The 20,792-nt window shown below is 35.2% G+C and overlaps 1 protein-coding gene across 7 annotated transcripts in view; it reads right to left on the bottom strand.

Moving 5' to 3' along the window:
* Positions 1-172: 172 nt before the first annotated feature.
* The window catches only part of LRCH1 (leucine rich repeats and calponin homology domain containing 1), a 117,045-nt gene continuing 96,425 nt past the window's right edge, over positions 173-20,792 (bottom strand). For 4 of the 7 annotated variants that reach the window (XR_003532778.1, XR_003532780.1, XR_003532779.1 and 1 more), the window contains 3 exons: positions 20,357-20,434; positions 12,483-12,740; positions 2,706-2,816 (listed from right to left, as the gene is read on the bottom strand). Coding sequence is in view for 3 of the 7 variants with exons in the window: in XM_027674353.1 (XP_027530154.1) it covers positions 12,534-12,740; positions 20,357-20,434 (285 nt within the window). In the remaining 4 variants the exon portion in view is untranslated. Of the gene's footprint in view, positions 2,817-12,481; positions 12,741-20,356; positions 20,435-20,792 lie in introns of those variants that run through there. The other 3 variants (XM_027674354.1, XM_027674355.1, XM_027674353.1) reach the window with 2 other exon arrangements.

The raw sequence follows: 20,792 nt of genomic DNA, 5'->3' as shown, positions 1-20,792 counted from the left end.
CAGTTACATAACAGTTACCAGCTGGATCCTATTCCCAGTTTAGCTGCAAAATTCCTTTATTTGCATCACATCATCACCTTTTCCATCCCCAAGCCCATCACTCCCAGTGTTAAGCTCTCCAAATACCACCTCTCACAAGAAACCATCAATCACAGGGATAGTCATTAAGGGCTTTCTGCAAATAATATAGTTTAATTGTAACTACAGTAAAGATTTTCTATATACATTATGTTCACTGCGTAGGATATTATAGATTTGCCATGCATGTTTTATTGCACATATAAATATTGTACAAAGGTTCATGAAGATTCTCTTTTTAGCCATACAGGTTAAGACTGCATAAAAAAAGCTGTATTACAAAATATTTAGAGCTATTTATTTACAGCCAACTTCAAGCAAATACTGAAAGACACAATCAGAAGAAAACCAAATTTTAATTATGAAAAAACAAGATTTGTCAAAATAATACTTACAAAGCTTCATGTTGACATATATACATTGTAAAAAAATACTCAGGAAACCTGCATTTTATCCCTCAAGATGCAGAAATCAATATTCCTATTTTTATACTCCATCCTTGAATGCTTTTAAAATTTGATAAACTCTGACTTGAAAACTTAATTTTCTTTACATTGCTTTAGCTTTTGACAAAACAGATATTTGTGCAGCTCTGTAAAATATTAAAATACATTTTCATTTAGTGTTAAAGTGCACAGTACATTTTAAAGGAAACAATAAGCTAGCTGCCAATCAAAATTACAATTTAAGTCAATGTTCCCTCTATAAAATTAACGCTTTTGCTTTGGTTGAAGTAACTGGATATTCCATGCATACTGGATGTCTCATTGTCTGCGAGCCCACTTTCCTCCTCCTAACACATTGCTGTCACCACACACCAGCATGGCAGCAATTTGTGGTATCAAAGCGCGTGGTCTGCATTCAAATACCATGTGAACCATTAAAAATCTGCCATTGGAACAGCGGTGGGTTTGAATGCAGCCTTTGTGAATGGGTGTGAAACTGCCTGGATATGTGGTAGTGACAAGTGTGTATCATTCTTCCCAAAAGTCTTTACGTGATAGTTCTCTCCACATGCTCTTGCTTAAATGTTTAATCCCTCCCACCACACTGCCTCTTTTTTTGCCACTCTGCATTTCCAACTACCTGCTTGTGTGCCCCCCACCAGCTCGCCTTTCACCACATGCAGCTTCCCCATCCTGCTTGCCCAAGTCCCATCACTGGCCTCTCGTATGAAAGAAAAATGGATGTTCCAGATACTGTGAGAATTGCTATGCTGGATCTTTTTGATCTAAAATGCGTGATGTCTTAGTAATAAATTATGCTTTTAAAAATCTCTTCAAAAAACATAAAGTGGTGAAAAGGAGAAGAATCTTCCTTATTTCGTATTGCTGACACGGGATTAGAGGTCTGATCCTGCAAACATGCACTACAGAACATTGTGCTTAATTTTGCAGAGACTCTTAAGGAGAAGCACTGTACCCAGCAGCGGGTTAGATCTGGAAGATCCCATCTTTGAGACTGCCTTTGGCAATTTTAGTCATTTTATCTCCTCTTGAAGGAATCACTGAAGAAAACAAATTAATTTTTTGGCTACCTGGTAAATCTAGTTAATGGTCTTGTGCTATGTTTTCGTATTCATTCTGTAGTGCTGTAGTCTTTAAAAGAAATTGAGTTACAGTGCAAAATTATATTTCAAGACACATGATCCTAATGCACATCATTAATTTTGTTGTGGCAAAAGTTAAATGTCTTGTGCATAGTAAAATAAGCAATCAAAAATATTTGTTCACATTTATTGTTCAAGTTTACACATCTCCTTTTTTTTTTTTTTGCTTTTAAACATCTATATACAAATAAAATGGGTGTGCTCTCAGTTTCAGCCGATTTATTGGAGTGAGGGGAGAAGTGTTACTGGAATGTAGGAAACTCAGTGGAATGCAGAATGGAATTTTCTACCAAAGTTTTACAGATTCAAGAAATAAAAAATTGCATTCCAGCTAGCTGTTCTTTTAATAAAAGCACCTATTTTGTTTGCTTTTTTTTATCTTACATGTTAGAAAATACAATTTACGAAGATCTAGAGCTACTGCACACCAAGTAGAATAAAAATAACTAAGTATTTATATTAAAATAAAGTGTTTAACCACAAAAAAAGCAGTAATAAAATACAGTTTCCTAATTTACATTCTGCATCCAAAGGATGAATAACAACTCACTAATAAATAATATTTATATAAATATTTTATGTCTGGATTTTTTTAAAAGGCAATAGCCTGACGCAACTGCAAAATACCTACCGTGGTAGCAGTCTGATTTACTCTCCCTTCTCCCTCCCCCCAAATGATTACAGCAATTCTTAGTTTAATAATATGAAGGTATCTTGCTGCAAGACAGCTGTGTGCTCCACACATTTTTAAGTGGCACAGAAGTGGTTGTTTTAGTAAGTACTGTACAAAGTGACGTGTAAAAGCAGTGAAGCGCCAACTTCCTCTAGAAAATGATTCTGTTTAGTTTCTGCTCTGTAGTTTGACACATACGTACAGTCTGAAACATGGTTTTAAAATCAAAAGTGTAAGAATACTCTTGGAGTACTGGGTTTTTTTCAATGCAGTTTGAACAGACGGGCAGTTTTTTGATTCTTTCATGGCACAGTGGAGCTGGTAACAGCAGAGAAAGTAGTTTCATGTGAATAAAGCTTGTTTCACTGTGGTTACATCTAGCAATGCTTGAACTGTTATGCTCACTTTTACCAAGCCCTTTTCTTCTAGGATGTGATGTGGTAGGCAGAGCTTTTCCTAGAATAAAAAACAACAAAGGAGTAAAGATTAGGATACTCAATACGTACTGCAAACCCTTGCTTTACATGATCACACTTGGAACACAAAGCCCAGCAAGCAGGAACCTTTTCCTATTTTTAATTAAAAAGAACTTCCTATGATTTTGACAGAAAGTCTCTAATTTTGCTTTCATTACACCTGTGAGTTAGTGAGAGATCTGCTAATATTCTGGGCCTCAGAAACCAACCTGTTCTGCGGTCATTACAGCGTGTAAACACATTAACTAAGGCGAGGGCCAGCAAGCACACATCGAACTTTCGCCTACAAAGCAAGATAACATAGCATTCGTCTTGTTACTACATGTGTGTGAGTCTGGGGACGGAAGACGGGTTCTGTCAAAAAACATTCTACCACTGGGCTCTAGAGAGGTAGGGCTTGGTCCTAGGATATGCACCTTGAAAGCTATGCACTAGTATTTACAGAAAAGTGTGTGCAATGTTGTGCATTCAATGGGCGAAGTGTTTCATTCCAAGTATTACCATCGTATTAGAAATATCCAGGAATCAACTTTATTCACCATAAGGACACAGCAATCATAGCCAGGATGAAACCTACTGGCTGTCCACAGAAGCTGTTATACCAGACGACAGTCAAGCAGTAAATACTGTATCTCCTACAGGGAACAAGACTCACCAGTGAATAATTAGAGAAAGCCTTGCTTAGAGAGGCAGCCTTGTGTCATGACTGGCCCTCTCTTTAAAAAGTTGTTTTTCTTAATGTAACTGGGTATTCTTGTTAATGAAATCAATGAAATTATGAAATCAGGCAGTAGGTTTATAATAAATAAATGGAAAAGCTAGACTATATCACATAAACCATAATCACAACCGTGACACTCATTGCCACAACATGAAAGCCAAAAGCATAAGTGGGATGACAAAAATATACAGATAGATAAAACCCCAAACAACAGTGTTAAACACAAACACATGGAAACAGTGTCTGCTCAACTGCATGTCAGATTGCTTTAAGCTTGAAAAACTTTAAGTTGAAACTTAAAGTTGAAAAACTTGAAAAAATCACCTACATGATCTAACCTTCTGCTCCTTTCCTGCGCATCCATACATGACCATCAGCAGACATGGGATACTGATTTTTTGGAAAGGGACAGTTGTTTTGATATTCTCACTATTGAATATCTTAGCTATTCAATAAACTTTTAGCTTTTAAAATTACTGCATGCATTTCAGATCCTATTTTAATTAATTGCTTGTCTTCTACTGAATATTATTCTTGCTTCTGTAATGTTAACTAAGCCTCCCTTATTTTATCTTTATACAATTCATGTCCTTTTCCCACACTTCCTCATACTGATTATTTGTTCAATTTAAACATCACTTATCTTTTCAACTTCTCATTACACATTTTTTCAGCTCTAGTCCCTTCTCTGACTCCTATGGACCCTTAAAACTAAATATAATACTCAAAATGATTGAACTGGGATGCACAAGTACAATTCATACAGTTTGTACTATATTATGCACCTATGATTAATGGTTTTTGTCTGCTTCCATAGTTGTCCAGTCCTTGCTCAGGGAAATCTACCCCAGTGGGCCACAGCTCCATCAAAAAAGTACCAGTATTAAACAGCTGTTGCAGTGCTTCTGATATTTATGACTTTCTTTCATTAATGATTATTTCCTTTATCCATAACCAACATTTAGCTTGCTTAAATTTTTGGTGAAGTTCTTCACACCTCACTCCAGCCTCAATGGGAGAAAAAAACTTACCTATTAACTACGGAACCTAATAATGAGAGCCAGACTTCATTCAAAATCATGGCATCTGATACTGGTAACTGTAATTTATCTATATTCTATTTATATTTTATATTTACTACTTGTTTTAATATTTTATGTTTGAGAGATTTTTTTATGACCCAAGAAACAACTTCAAACAGATAATCTTCAAGGAACTTGGCTGAGTAGGTCTGCAGGAGATGGACAACACACATTTCCTCATAGGGAAGATGCTCTAACATTCTGGTGATCTGCTAATGCTGTGTTCCCACTTCAATTGAGTTTGTGGATTCAGATTCACGGTGACCAACAGCTGGAGCCTCCTGCTCCTGTCTGCCATCCTGTCACTCTCTGCTGCAGCTACCTGCCCAGGTAGCACAAGGAACTACCCCCTTTTTGCAGCCATTCCAGGTCATCACTTGCATTTCCATTCCAAACCTGCCCTAAATTCCTATTAAGTTAAGACATGGAGTTCTGCAGTTCATTCTTGTTTGTTCTTCTGACTATTGACCTTGCAAGCTGTCAGAGATGGTTCTCCCCAACTTTTATTCCTCTGTAAAAAAAGTACCTTTTCAAGAGAATATATAAATATATTTTAGGATACAAACTCCTAAACTGATACCTGGTTAGCACTGGAGAACCAACAAGAGAAAGCAGAGACAGCGATATGAAATAAAAAAGGGGGAAAACCCCCTCCAAATATTTCTATTTCAAATGTGTGATTTCTACTAGACATGTTGCCAATCTAATATCTTGGGACATAGTTCATAAAAATCTACAATGCTCTAACTTGGATAATTAAAAAAAAATCCTATTTGAGAATGCAAATCAGACACCTGAAGTGAAAGGTTATTCTTTCCACTCTCTTCTACTTCTTTTCATTGTCCTTGCACAGTCAGGTCTTGTTCCACAGATTTGGTGGCCCTTAGCATGCCAATATTTCATTAGTCTTCCATGTCAGACAAAAGGCATATTAAATAATAAAGCCTACTGAATCCAATATCTGAAAACCGAGGGATTAGTATTGCAAGGCTGAAGGGTAGGGACTGAATCCAAAAATCTAGCCCTGTAACAACCTACCTTGCTAGATATTAATGTTTGAAAATATTATACATTTTTCTGTTGAAGCCAGATTTGCTTAAAACACCACAGTTAAGGATGTTTGTCTTAGAAAAAAAATTCTAAGCTCACCATTTTTGTGTCACCTTTAGCACTCAGAGAACCTTTCTGCCATGCCCTCTTGCTAGGAATTTTGCAGTTTGTTTATAAGCACATTTTCACTAAAAGCATAAAGGAATGCATGCACTATTTCATATAAAACCTCCATGCAATAAGATTTTTCTCTTTTAAAAGACAATGCATTATCTAATTCTTTTAAATATAGTAATTTAGTTTGTATAAAGCAACCTCTCTCCCACTGCTGTATTTACAAGACACATACTCTCATCAGGAAAGCTGTTCTAGGAGCTCTATAAAAAAATAGGACTTTACAACTGTGTTCTAGGAGTGAGAAGTTTCCCAGCATGTAACATATTTTATACTATACATTGTTCTTCGCCAGTGCTTGAAACATATAATTGACAGCCTTCTCTTATGAAGCAGGTGGAACTTGGCTAATGTTTTGTAACTCTGCAGCCAAACACGTGGCTATGATGAACTTTCCAAACTTGACAATGAGACAGGACACCATCTTCTAAAAACAACAAACTTCATCTTAACGTGTCACAAATCAATTCTCTTATCTAAGCCCTAACCACTATCTTCAAAACTTTGTAAATGCCTTTCATCAATCCTGCCTCACATACTTTTCAAATCAGTTTATGAATCATATATTTACTTCTGAGAATAAGAAAAATCAAATCCTGCCAAGGATGGAATCCAGAGCACACCAATAATAGCACAACAGCAGTTACTTTGGGCCAAGATCCCAGGTGTCTCTGTACTCAGGTTCAGCCATTGTCCCTGCAGCATAGTCCATTTTCCATGCTCTGCCTCATTCTCTAATCCACTAAAACTGTGTTCTGGAAACTACTGACAGCAGACCTGTGAAACTGCAAGTCATAAAGATTTCAAAACTTTTCTTAAATCCTGGCATTTTGAGGCAATATGCCTGACCAAGCAAGAGGAGAACTTGCCCATGACTCTGTGGAGATTCAGCCATACCCACTTCTCTCAACCTTTGATATTTGTCCCTTTTACAATAGATTCAAATCCATAACACTTCAATATAGAAGTGTGTCTTGTCTTTCTAAAAACACCCCTCTTGAAACCATCATTGAACAAACCCGAGAAAAACAGACAGAAGAACTGGCTACTAATTCTCAAGACCAGCCTAAAAGTCTTTTAGGACAATTGTGGTGGAAAGGGCTGCCACTCCACTCTACCAGCACAAATATCTCCCTTCTCTATCTACTATAGAAATGAAGTTCTAATATAATTTTATTTTTTTTTCTCCCTAAGAAAACAAAGGAACTTATATACTTGTTGCAAGCAAACCACTTTCTACAGACACATAGCCATTCTGAATGGCTGAGTTTTCAAACTCAGCACGAAGCAAAAGAATAAACCCCTCCTGATGGCAAAAATATTAAAAAGTGCACAAAAAGGAGGCAGCAGCCAGGAGGTTGAATCACAAAGCAACACAAAGAGACAGTACAACAGGTGTATCCACTAACATACACGCGTGCATGTGCTTGCCAGAGTAAGTTTCTGATCCTGGAACAAAATGTATGAATTAGACAGCGCAGAAAAAAGCCAGGAATACACAAGGACACTAATCCCACAAGGATACGTGACACACTCCACAGACACATCTATTTTCATTGACACCACATGACTTCAAAGTCATGACAGCTGTTAGAATTAGTTTATGGTAGGGCAAGCAGCTTGGCAATTCAGATACAGTAAGTATTTAACAAAAAAGACACTGCTGCCATAATATCAGATGGGCAAGTAGTAAAACGACCGCATGATAATAACAGCAGGGCCCAACTGTATCTGTTAGTAAAAATAAAGAGAAGTGGCATTCTACAATTTGGCAACATCTTTCTTCCCTGTATTTGTAGAATATGTGATTTCAGATCTACAGGGGAAAAATATTAATAAAAAAAGTGCAATAGTGGAATGTGCAATTTCTCCAAGCACGAATTAAAAAAAAACTAAGTTCATGTAATGCCCATCGTTTCATGTTTGAAACCAACTATTCTGAAATGGGAAGTCACTAAAAGAAACATCAGGGCATTACATTTAAGTAAACTTATATCCAATATACAAAAATTTTGTTAGGTCAAGGCCAGTTTTCTTTCTAAAGAGTTGAAAAAGCTATAGCAAATATTTACTTTTTCATATAAGGAAATTTGAAATTATGTCTTTTTATATATTTTTCAACTATTACTGTTGATGTCTGTGTGTGTCCACATGTTCTGAAGGTACCATTTGAAGTACAAAAGAAAACAGCAGAAGATTTAAAAAGCACAGTAATTCAGGCCATAGGTACATTTCTTTTTTTTTTTTAATTTCCAGTGGAAAGATTAGTATATTTTCTAAAGTGTACATTTATGGCCAGATTTGACAAAGGAAAAAAAAACAACAAACCCTTAGACCTTCAATACTACAGCTGCAATTCTGTATTTGGAGGCATAGCCAGTTAGATGTCTAGATATGTGCATTTTCTGATCACTCAATAAATTGCAAATATTTACAGAACTGTAACTGTAGATGGTGGGCTTCAGAGTCTTTATAAATTCTAGCCTTCAACCATAAAATTTTAAAGTAGACCCTATATTTTACAAAAATGCCTCACAGTTTTATTCTAACATGCTTAGAAAACAGTGCCCTGAAACCGCAAGGAACAAAAATCTTAATAAAGACAGACACACATGAAACAGTACAAGAAAATGAATACTTAAGGGGAAATACCAATTATACCATATCCTTATACATTTAATTCTAAGAGACAAAATGATGAAATGAGTGTTTTGTATCATCAAAGTAGAATGGTTCATTACCTTAAAGTATTTTTCTACCACTCTTTCTGCATAACAGTTTATGTGCTAGAAATAAACGAAATGGCAAAGGTTCACAAGCCCAGCTGTACTATTTTTATCTCAGCCTTCATATATGACCCTTTTTTGTTGTTGTTGTTGTTGGGGTTTTTTGTGGGTTTTTTGTGCTGGTTTTTTTTGGGGGGGTGTAACAGGAGTAAATTTTTTTTTGAAAAACTGATATAGCAATACTTTGGAAACTTATTAAGGTATATTGAATAGAAAACTGTACTGCATATTTGCTCAGATCTAATTCAATCCCCATTCACATTAAGCATAACTTTCAGAAAACTTATTAGGAACGTAATGGGATCTATATACAGCTATCAGCTGTAAAAAATTGCTAATATACAAGCAAGAAGCATTTAAAGGACTACTACACTGCATTACAGTACACTTGAAAATATTTATCTTTTTTCTAGCTCATGGAAAAAGAAAGCCAAATCCTCATATCAAAATACCACTTTTAATCCAGTGCAAACACATTTTACCTGCAAGCATATCCACTACAAGTTGTATTTATTACTTTATCGCAGTATGAATGAGATGACCTCCACAGGATAAAAGAGGAATCAATATGATGGATACAGTACAGATTGGAAACCAATTTATTAAGAAATCATGGCTTGAAAATCTCTGATGATCATTGCAATGGAAAAAAGCTGAATGGGAAAAGAAACAGAGCAGCAAATATAATTAATGTTATTAATGAATATGGGGGTGAACTACAGTCAGTGCACAAGTTTTTTTTTAAACTCCAGGTGATCAACTTAATCATGTGACTGGCTGTGAGCAGTAAGTACCAATTGTATATAACTGAATGTCACCAGAGTGGGATCTCTCAAAGGTGAAGAACCACCAATCAGTTGAACTGTTTATTTCCCAAGTACTGAAGCCACAGGAACAGCAGCACAGAAACAGGACTCTGAATTTAACAAAGAACTCATCAGAGTAGATTAATGAGCTACATCTGTGTTTTAGTTTCCACTTCCCCACTTAGTGGAAGAATTACCGGCTTCAGGGATGAACACACAGATTTTCATGTTTTCATTATATTTGAAATATATTTTGAGAAACTTTACTATATTCACATTTAGAAAATGTAAGGGTGTATTTCACTATTTCTTTCCCTGTAAGGTTTATATATATTTGGAAGTGTAATCAGTAACAACCCGAAAATATACAAAACTGGATAAGGTACATGTATGGTGGCACAGCTGTGCTTGCCATGAAGCAAGTATGTTCATTGTTCGTTTCTCAGAGTCTCATTCAAGATGGCTTCACCATCTCTAACTACAAGAAAGTGCTTGTAATATTACACTTTAATTACTGTATACTCTAATAGCTGAGAACACAGAAAATGTACACTAAGTAATTAAACAACAGCTCTGTTTGCATGGTAAGCATATGCTAAGTTAAAACTTCGGACAAGTGTTGGAGTTATGTGTCACTATGACTGGGATACATTTCATTTGGTCTACACTGGCACAACAGTAGTTGAGTTTCTAACCCAGTGTCTATAAAACATTAAAAAAGAATGAAGACATGAACTTCCATTTCTGCACACTGAAAATGCAAAACACACTAATCTACTCCTTCTCTTACCTGCCACCCGAAAGTTATTGGTTACGGTGGATAATCAGACGTGATATTAGACAATGAGACGTATACTACAGGATGGTAGCAAAAACCCTCTCTACATGATTTTCTAACTTCAAAAAATGTACTCATGCATGCAGTTCAGCACTACATAAGAAGAGCACAACACACAGCATCAACAGGAGATCTGGTTACCACTTATGGGAGCAGTAGTGAAATCTTAGCCCTACAGAAGACATCACTTTTGTCTCAATCACCTACACTGGATTATAAACACAGAATTAAATAGATTCTGAACTGATTCGAGTTTTATGCCACTTTCTCCATTTCAGCAGAAAAGCAACATTGTTAAAACAAGAAAATCAATATCAAGACAAAGATCTGCTGAAAATAGAAACTCAAATGTCAAGCTCTGACTGAGTAAACAAGTGTCTGGTATTGGTATCACTGAAACCAGGCACACAGTTAAAAGACAGGCCTGTGCAGGATGAGGGCACAAGTCTATAGCTGCACACCCAAATAACTAGTACCAATTCTCAAGCGTCAAGAGCTTAGAAGGGCTCACTGAACTTGTCTGGTCACAGATAACAGACACCCTTTACAAAAGATTTGTTATACATATGCAGTGGAAGTTGCTAGACACTAAATCCTTTGATATTTGATTTATCCATTGTCTGAAATTAATTTTCTTATCCTAAATTACATATCTAATTATACATTTCAAACTATATAGTATATATATGTGTGTATATATATGTGTATATATATCTGAGCCACAGAAACTAGGGATAGAACTGCACTTAGAATTTTTTTACAAAATTTTGCAAGTATCTATGGAATGGGGATATTTACAGTGCAGCACTAAATCATAACCACATGGCCAAAATAATCAGTAACATGTAAGTTCCTATGCTAGTTATCCACTAAAAGTTTATAGGTAATTTTATTATACACTAGATGGTGAGACGTGAATGCATGTATTGCCAAGACACAAAACTGATGTCCTTTGGTTAGGATAGCCTGAGACTGAGTTACAGATTTAGTCAACAGCATCTAGGCCAATACTTTCATGTCATTAGGGGTTTATATTTTCCAATCAATTTTCATTTGTGTATTTCATGTCGATAAGGAGCAAAACAAAAAAAAAATCATCTTATTTGAAGTTTTACAGTAGATGAACAGAACACAGGACTAGAAGGGAAATTAAGGTCATCAGTCTGGCAGTCCAATCACAGGCAGAATTCAAACATACCAAAACACCTCCTGGCTAATGTATGTCTAACCTTTTTTTTAAAACCTTCTAGGATAGAAAAGCTGGAGTCTGCCCAGATGATCTGTTTTCTGAGCTACACTGTCTTTGCTATAAACACAAACAAACAAACAGTGCCTGCATTTTCACAGGTGATGAAACAAAGAAGATAGTGACGTGACTTGCTTGATGCCACACACAAGAACGGCAGATACAGGAGTCTAACAGCTTATTCTCAGTCTGTCTTACTGTGTCACTCTGTACCATATGATCTTCATCCTGAAACATTCTCAAGTCCCTGCATTCTATGGCTTGCTCATACCCACTGCTAACTTACAGTCATCTCTGGGGTTTAATGTAGCAAGTGTTTGAAAGCAGTTCAACACTGCTTTGTGTGGCAGAAGAAAAAGATTATTCTATGGAATCTGGAGAAAATCAAAATATAAGTAGGAAAATGTAATTACGTCAGTATGAAATTTAATCAGAACAGGAGAGATGAACAACAATCTTTAAAGTTACCGTACTCTTGTTAATATAAAGAATTAAAAAATAACAGTAATTTGAAAGGTAGTTCTCTAAGTGCTTGTACCAAAACATATGTAGAGATAAATGGCACCAACTCAGAAAATACTATTATCTCATCAAGCGCCACCTCAGTTGCTTCCATATTTGCAGCATTCTTGGATTTTCACAAAAAGAGGCTTAATTCTGTTTAGCTTGTGATACACATCTAGCCTACACGCAAAAGTGGAATAAGAGTAGCTTCACTGCTTTAACCCATTTAGTGTGTAGTCTAGACAACATGAAAGAAAAACTATAAATACAGAGGTACATAAGTTCTTGAACTAGAGCTAGAGGGGATAGAAGACATGGGACTTGCCTTCAAGATGCTACTCCTTCTCTATCCTATTTCAAGAGATTAATAAAGATATTACAAGGAAGGGAAGCAAGGGAAAGGGAGAAGTTTGTAAGGCAAAGGAAGGAAATTAAGTACCTGTAATTTGTCAGAGACAAAGCAGAAAGTTTTTGTGCACATGCGAACAGGTTATGCTGTTAGCAAATTCCAGTGATAAGTTATATACATCAAGACTATAAAAAGTATATGGAAAAGACAAAAGCCTATTAGATCCCAGGAGCGAAAAGTAGAAGTTGATTGTGGGGGTTTCTCCCCGAGGGCGAGCAGAGTGTCAACAGTCTTTCGAATGTGACGAATATCCGACTGCAGGATGTCATACGGAGAGCAGAGGTCAGCCTATCCCGAAGGGCAGCCATTAGAACAGAAAAAGAGTGCAAAAAATTAAAAATACAAAAATAGAAAGATATTGATAAATAAATTATCACAATATTCTATCATAAACATGTAGGAATAGCTTCTTCTGAGTACTGCCTTACTCACTAGACATCCCAGTTTTCTTTTATTTCCTCTAAATACTGAAGCTATCATATAACATCAGAATGTTAAGCTAGAAGAGTTCAGGTCTTCAAATCCTTCCAAAATTATGCCCAAATTCACAAGAGTGAGGAGGTGCATGTGATCCACTCATTCCACTGAGATCTGCACACCTTTGGCCATCTGGGCCTCATTCAAATGCTTAAATGGAACCAGCTGTAAAATCTACCTTATATAATGGCAAACAGTGGGTTAGAAAGCTGTTAAAAGCACAAGCAGCAGCAATACGTAGCATCAAGAAAAAGTACTTACAGGAACCATTAGAAGTATGCAAAATTCTCTAACGTGATAATCTAAAACTTGGTATTCAAATATCAACTTAAATCATACTCTGGGACAGAAACTGAAAAAGTCAATGTAACACTAACTATACTTTAATAGTTTCTAGACTGTAGAATTGGATGCTAAATGCCTTAGGTAGCATTTTAAAATTATTAGCAGCTTAGACTCCCATACCATCTTTGGAAAGTATCAATTACTTGATGTGGCAATTTACTCTAGACTAGCTATACAAAATGAAGTGTAATATGCAAAAATAATATCAATATGCTCACACAACATTTAACATTAAAATCAAAGCAAGCAACACTAGTACTTTCAAAATGCAATCTAAGATACACCATTTTACATTGCAAATAAGGCCTTACTAAGATCATGAATACTTACTGAACAAAATTACATGTAATAAGAGTTCCCCTGTTTGAGAGGAACATTATGTTTCTGCAGTAGCTTTTCATTCTCACATCCTTAATGAACTGACAGTATACCAAATAAACCAAGATGTGGAAGTTCAATGTCTGTTTCCTGTTAGCACAAAGTTTCTAGGTCCAGTTTGAGATAAAATTACCTTTAAAATATTCAAAAGGTCCTTCTATCCTGAAAAGGGACTAGTAAAACTGGAAGTCAGAACTGTCATTTATACACAAAGAAAAAAGTGACACTTTTTATTTTTATTGCTTATCATGACTGGTTCTAGCTTAACCAGGAGTCAAAAGCTGCAAAATTTTGTTACCTAGGCCAGCAGATACAGAGGGGAGAACCAAACTGCCTAGCAATATTATTTTTGCAGTCATTTTTCAGAATTTTTTAAACTCAAAACTCTAGTGTGATAATACACTTCAATGCAACTCTATTTGGCATTTTTTAGAGTATGAAAACTCACAAACAGCACAAAACATGCTGATCTTGCTTAAAAATGGGGTAGGATTAGTACTGTATTTGAGAACACCTACATACACAAGCTGCTTACCAGAGAAACAAGTTTTAGGGCAAACCACTCGGGACTACCAATTATGTAATATATTGCACTTATACTAAAGACACCAGTAAACCCAGTAAATGCTGAATTAATTTTATAAGAGCATACAAGACTCAGTTCCTACTTGTTGCAAATACATCCCAAAAATAAATATCTATGATACATTTAACTTAAATTTATATGAAAAAAAATTGCCAGAACTTTAAAACAAGGAATTTTTTTTAATCTTTGTCCCAGAATCCCCAAAACAATGCCAACAATCCCTACTGCAGTCAAACGGAGAAGGAAGTAATTTCAGAGTTAGAGAATGAGAGCTGATAATAGCTTGAATTTTTACAGAGATTGATGAACTTGCTAACCAGAGATTAACATCCTAAGAAGCATACAGGAGAAGCCAGGGCGTACATAAACAGCCAAGACATGCAGAAGAAACTTCCTACAGAAACTGCCATGCTGTGTTTTAGTGAAATTCAATGAAACCTGGGAAAGCCCTAGAAATATCTGATTACTTTTGTGTGTTCTGTGACAATGGATAACTTGGTGTTACATTCACCGTTTATGTAAAATGTTTATATTTCATGTATTTTAAACTTTTGTAATGTAGCTGTAGATAAAAAAAAAATAGTTTTTCAGTAATGGTGAATGTATTTCCACTGCAGTTACCAGAATTTTACTGATGCTGTGAAATAAAAATACAAAACTAAAACAAGACATCTTGAAATAGTGAAAAAGTACATGACCCCCACCCAAAGTCTCAAAGACAACCACCCACCCACCCATCTATCGCAAGCACTGCCCTCTTATTTATGGGACTGAAATTATTGCTAGTAAGAACTAAAAAGATACATATACTTAATCATTACATTTATGGACTGATTTTTCATGTCTATGAAGCTATATGATTAAATCATACAGCTGTCAAAATCATGCACACAGAATAAACACAGTAAGACAGAAGTGAAACAACAAAATCATAACCAGCTGCTTGTGTGCACAAACCACCCTCATTCGTCATGCCCCAGCAGTGACTGTGAAAACGGACAGCATTTCAGAACCAACCTCCTCAAATTTTGACCCTGGTAAAAAAAATCAAGAGTAAGTTTGCAGAAGTGCATTAAGGAATGAAATCTGTAGTGCATATGCACTATATTCAAAACTCAAATGAAAGGAACCTCAGAATTATGCTTTCAGGACTCTACCTGACAGAGTACTGAACTACTTAACTCCACACTGTAGGTCAAGCAATGTACATTACCGAGTCCAGAAGGAAAGAGTGGAAAAAGGAGTCATACCTCATAAAACTTACTGCAACTTCATGGATGTCTCATGATGAAACAATGAAGAAGTAACTGATTACGTGAAGTGATCAGAATACAAGCATAAGTGGCAATGATAATATACCTTTCATTAAACTGAGAAACACAATTACCCATTGATCAACTAACAGGTGGATAGAAGATAAAACACTTTACACTCAACTGCTTGGTTGCTTTCTTTACTTTGTTCTGCTACTTTTAGAATACAAAAGCCTCCCGTTTTTTTATTTTATTGTTTTACTTCATTTTCAATTCTTACACTAACACAAATCACACGGATTTTTAGAATAATTCTGCCAGACATTGCAACATAGTAGACCGGTTTTCAGAGGAGGAGGTTGAAACGCTGTAATACGTCCATTTGCAGGACTCAAAAGTCACAGGAAGGGGCACAGCTAAATCCTTTGTAATCTGCATCTTCATATGATGACTTGAGATCCAAAAAGCCCTTTCTTACCATCACACTCTTTTCTGTTCAGTACGTTTACACCATGTAACTGACTGAAAATTTGAGAGACATGGCAGAAGTCTCTCATTCCCACCCAAGATATAATTTGTCCCACTAAACCATGTTGCATCCCTACTGATGCGCTGGAATACAGAATCTTGGGTAAACTCTTGTTGGAACACTTGGCTGTGAAAAGTTTAGTTTTATCACTACCTTTTATCAACAAAAATTACTGTTCTAGTACTAATCATGATAACTTAAGTCTATCTTTTCAAGCTATATGAAGAATAACATATATGTGTATGTGGGGAAAATCCTTCTTTCCTTTTAAAAAAAATTAATATAATTTCTCTGACCTGAAAAGGTCCCCAAAAGGCCTAAGATACTACATTAGTGTAAATCTGCATATCATAAAAATTTGTGTCTTTGTAAAAAGTTAACTTCACGGACATTGAAAATACTTTGCTCATTTTCTTTTTTGAAAAAATGCTTAGAAGATCCTACTTCTGATATGCCTTATTGTTCATAACTGAGAACTAGAAGAAATGCAACCCAAAACTTGTAACTTTTGCCTTTCAAATAACATATTGCATTTACAGCTTTGTTTTGGTCTAAATCTTGGTTGTAATAAAAGTGTCATTCAGCCCACCAAAAAACAAATATTTTTTCCTTTTGACAGGAATATTTGTTAACACTACTGAAAGTGCATGTGAAAAAATACTCTGTAAAATAGTTACCAATAATAACAGCTCAAATTTAATTAAATTATTAATTTGCAGGTTAAAATGGAAAAGTTTACTTCTTTGCTACTAGTATAAATACTGATGTGGCAATGACAAGTTGAAGAAATGTGTATGAACATTTTTGCAATAGTTTACATATATTGTTACTGGTTCTATGAAAGAGCAGTTGAAATCAAAATACTTCCATAACTTCACATACATACTCATGTGATAATGATTCACTCTTCTTATAATTTTTAAAACCTCTGGGATGAGATGCTACCAGGAAGATTAAAACTGCATTAGAAGTGGTACATTTGACACTTTGAAGCCCACACTTACAGGCAAGAGAAATAAATAAAAAAATAGTTTTATTTTTTAAACTCATAAAGCATGAGAGGATGTGTGCAATATAGGTGAACATTTTTGGGTAAGCAATATGAGTGGTGTCATTTGTGGGTCCATGTGACATTAACAATGTAGTCCAGTAAATGGCACCATCCAAGTACTGCATGTCACTGAGAAATGCAGTAGGACTGGCAGCCCTATTTGTCACACATCTACTGCCACTTGCCTATTCAATCAATACCAGCCAAAAAGTCAGTGTGTTTGTCACTCTGTCACTCTTACAGAGGAGATTAGGTAACTGGGTGGGGTTTAGTTAACAATGCAAAATAAAGTATTCCTTTGTAATTTTCCAAGAGAGAAAGATTGTACCTTTTTGTCATATATCTCTCGAGGGACACAGCAGATATTTTCTGAATCTTCAGGCTTTCAGATACTTAACTGACACCATTCCTTTCTCATCAAACAAAAATGTTTTGTCTCAAAAAATGATCTACAAGGATCTCTGATAAGGTGCTACAGTAAGGTTAGTGGCAAAACTGGACACAACTTGATTGCCATTTAATTCTCACACTATTGATAGGCTGTCAGCGCAGCCAGGGCCTTGCTATTTAGTTTCTTATTATGGGTCAGAACCATACACTGAAAATATTCCTTTTGCATATGATCCAGCACATCCTTTCTGCATGCAATCAGTAGCATCATATGGTCATTAACAGAAAGCAATTTCAACATGTCCCTCATTGGACTGAAATTCTCATCTGACAGGTAATGGCTTTCAGAATCATCTACATACCACATCATTATAAAGAGACACTCACGTTCCTGAATTTTGTATTTGTGGTTCTTTGGTCAAGATGACAAGGTCTGATACTCAGTGGGACACATTTAGACACTAATTACATTTTTCAAAACTTGTATGAAGTTTCTCAGGATCATTCTGGGCAAAGCAATTTTAACCCAAGAACTGAATGCTGAAAACCACAGAAGTAAGAGACCATGCACATCAGCACAGCATAGTAATTACTCAGCTATTTTCTTGTTTTCATTTTACAAGACTAAAGGTTATTATTCCAAACCTGTGGAGTTCAGGAAATAGTATGTACTCTATTCTTTAAATAACTGAAAAGAAACCAACATGAATCATGACAATCCTAAATCCTTTAAAAACTTGACATTCTGTTGCATAGGTTAATTCTCAGGAACTAAACATGGACACAAGTATCACCAAAAAGCCCAAAAGTGGATCCTATCACTTTCCCATATAAGATGCTTGTTATCAAAAAAAAGTAATAATTCATTGCACATCTTTTACTTGTTTCTCCAGAGACAGGGAGGTAACATACAACTCATCAATCAAAAGCAGCATTAAGCACACCATCTGTAGTTCTTTAAAAACTTTGACAGCTGACTGTCATACTCACTATTACACAACTTTGCATTTCTAATACATGTCCCTCCAACACACAGCAAAGTTTTAGCATCTACCAGCTAGTTCCAAATCATAACGTATTTTCAAAATCTACAGCAAATACATACATTTGCAAATTACCAAAAGCTAATAAAAAGAACATCCTTAGAGTACTTAAAACCTCTTTTAAATTTACAATTGCAAGCCATTCATTTAGTGTTTAAATGAATGAGTTTTTCCCTTCAAGAGAACTTAATGCTTATTTAGATTCATAAGGACGGTTAGTTCATAAATCAGATTGGTGAGACGTGGCCCTGTGCTTAAGCTTCTGTGCAACTCTTCAACAAATACATTTTTATAAAATTTTTTAAAAATCCTAAAACATTCAACACTAATTTCAATGGAAGCAATAAAAAGGAGGGATAATAAATATATATATGAAAATATCTATTTAAAAAAAATCAAAAAGGTGTTTCTCCAGAAAGCTTACTTACAGAAATTGAAAATTAAAAAAACTTATAAAGGCTTCGTTTACCCATCTGTAATATGGCTCTGCAAGGAACTTTGTAAATATTTCTGTTCTATTTCCATTTCTGAAAGACCTCATGACAGCAATGAAAACGGCTCTTGGCCTTTTCTTTCCCAACAGGCTATAGACAGAAATATCTAATTCACTGATAACTCATGATGCATTAGAAGACACTGAGCTTTGGGGCAGCTTAACAAACACTCCATGTCTACAAGTCCATAACACTAAGATTTGGATCTTCTTTGAAGTGACATTTTATCTTTAACGTGAAATCATTCTAACACAATAAACTACATAATTACAAGAACTAAATGAACTATTACAGCTTAAGAGACCCAGCCATTACAGTGAATTGACAAATTAAATTTATGATGAACTATTCAATTGAACTGTAAGTCTCCCCCTCACAATTCCTACAAATAGCAAAAATTATCTGTTACTTTTGCTGTCCTCCAAATCAAGTTCTAAAATACAGAAAAAAACATAAAAAATTCAAATTGGAATTGTTTCCTAACGTGAAATCTTTTCGTTACCATCTGCTCCCCAAGGGGATGGTGGGGGAGATCACACAAAATATTCTTTCATTTCAGTATTCTTGAAACAGACTAAAAAGAACTGCCTTCATTATACTGTCATATGTAGGCAACAGTGAAAATACATAATGCAGTTTTCCTGTGTTCAGATTAAAAAGACCTTGTATAACACTTTTACCTTCTTTTGAGGTCACATTTTTGAAAATAACTTTTACTTAATACGTTCTTCTAGACCATAAGGGAGTCTTTGAAATATTCCCAACTAAACTCCAGCATTCATTAGTTATAAAGATGAGAATAAATTACATGATGAATGCTGCCATTCTTAAATGAAAAGCAGAAAATATCAAACACTGCAATTTCCCTATTTCCAACTCCTGAAACATTTATACCTGTATCATAGAACCTTACACATATGTTATTAGTCACTTTTACAATGCACAGAGTACCCAATATTGTAAAAAAAAGGAAAATAAAAAAATTAATGAAGTTCATATTCTAAAAGCACGAGGAAAAAATGCAGTAATGTTGTGCAGTGAAAATAATTAGCAAGCTTTTGGTTAATTACATGTTATCTAATTATCACAATTCCTTACTTACTTTCCATGGCAAAGATAAGGAGGTATTAGAGACAATACTGAATTACTAATTTAAGACAAAACTTGCAATTTTTAAGTGCTATGACAGGAGCCACTTAAATGCACTAAAGTAGTATTAAATCACATTTAGACCAATTTTTTTTAAAAAAGTATCTTTATTGATGAAAATCTGTGGTTCATAAAGTTATCCTTCAGCTTTAAAGTAATTAATGTTTGCATTTTTTAACATCTAGAAATGAGAGACTTAATTAAATTACCTCTGGTATTCCCAGTTTTCTACATGCATCCAAAAAGTTTTCCACATTTCTCCTGCATTTGGCCATGCTAAGTTTAGGCTGTAAAACAAAAAAAATAAGTCTATGGCAAAAGAAGTCAAAAACATTCATTTGGTCAATTTACCCATTGCATTATTCTTGTACTCATGCTCCACTTCCACATTTCTCCTTATAACAATGCATAAAATTCTGCTCAACACTTCTGCAAATCGAGCAATTTCTGCTCAGCATCAACTCTAAAAGCATCATGCCTACAAACAGAGTGCACATAAATTGTGGATGCCATGTGCTTTTACTTAGCTCTTAAAGTCACCAGCACATTTATATCTCCAGTTGTTCACATCCAGCTTGTGAGGTTCTAAAACATGCCTATTATAAAGATTTGTTACAGACAACATTCATTTTCTGGACAGCAAAT

The sequence above is a fragment of the Neopelma chrysocephalum genome, unplaced genomic scaffold (assembly GCF_003984885.1).
Source record: "Neopelma chrysocephalum unplaced genomic scaffold, ASM398488v2 Primary Assembly neopelma1_25, whole genome shotgun sequence".
NCBI lineage: Eukaryota > Metazoa > Chordata > Aves > Passeriformes > Pipridae > Neopelma > Neopelma chrysocephalum.
This window is presented reverse-complemented; position numbering and strand designations above follow the sequence as displayed.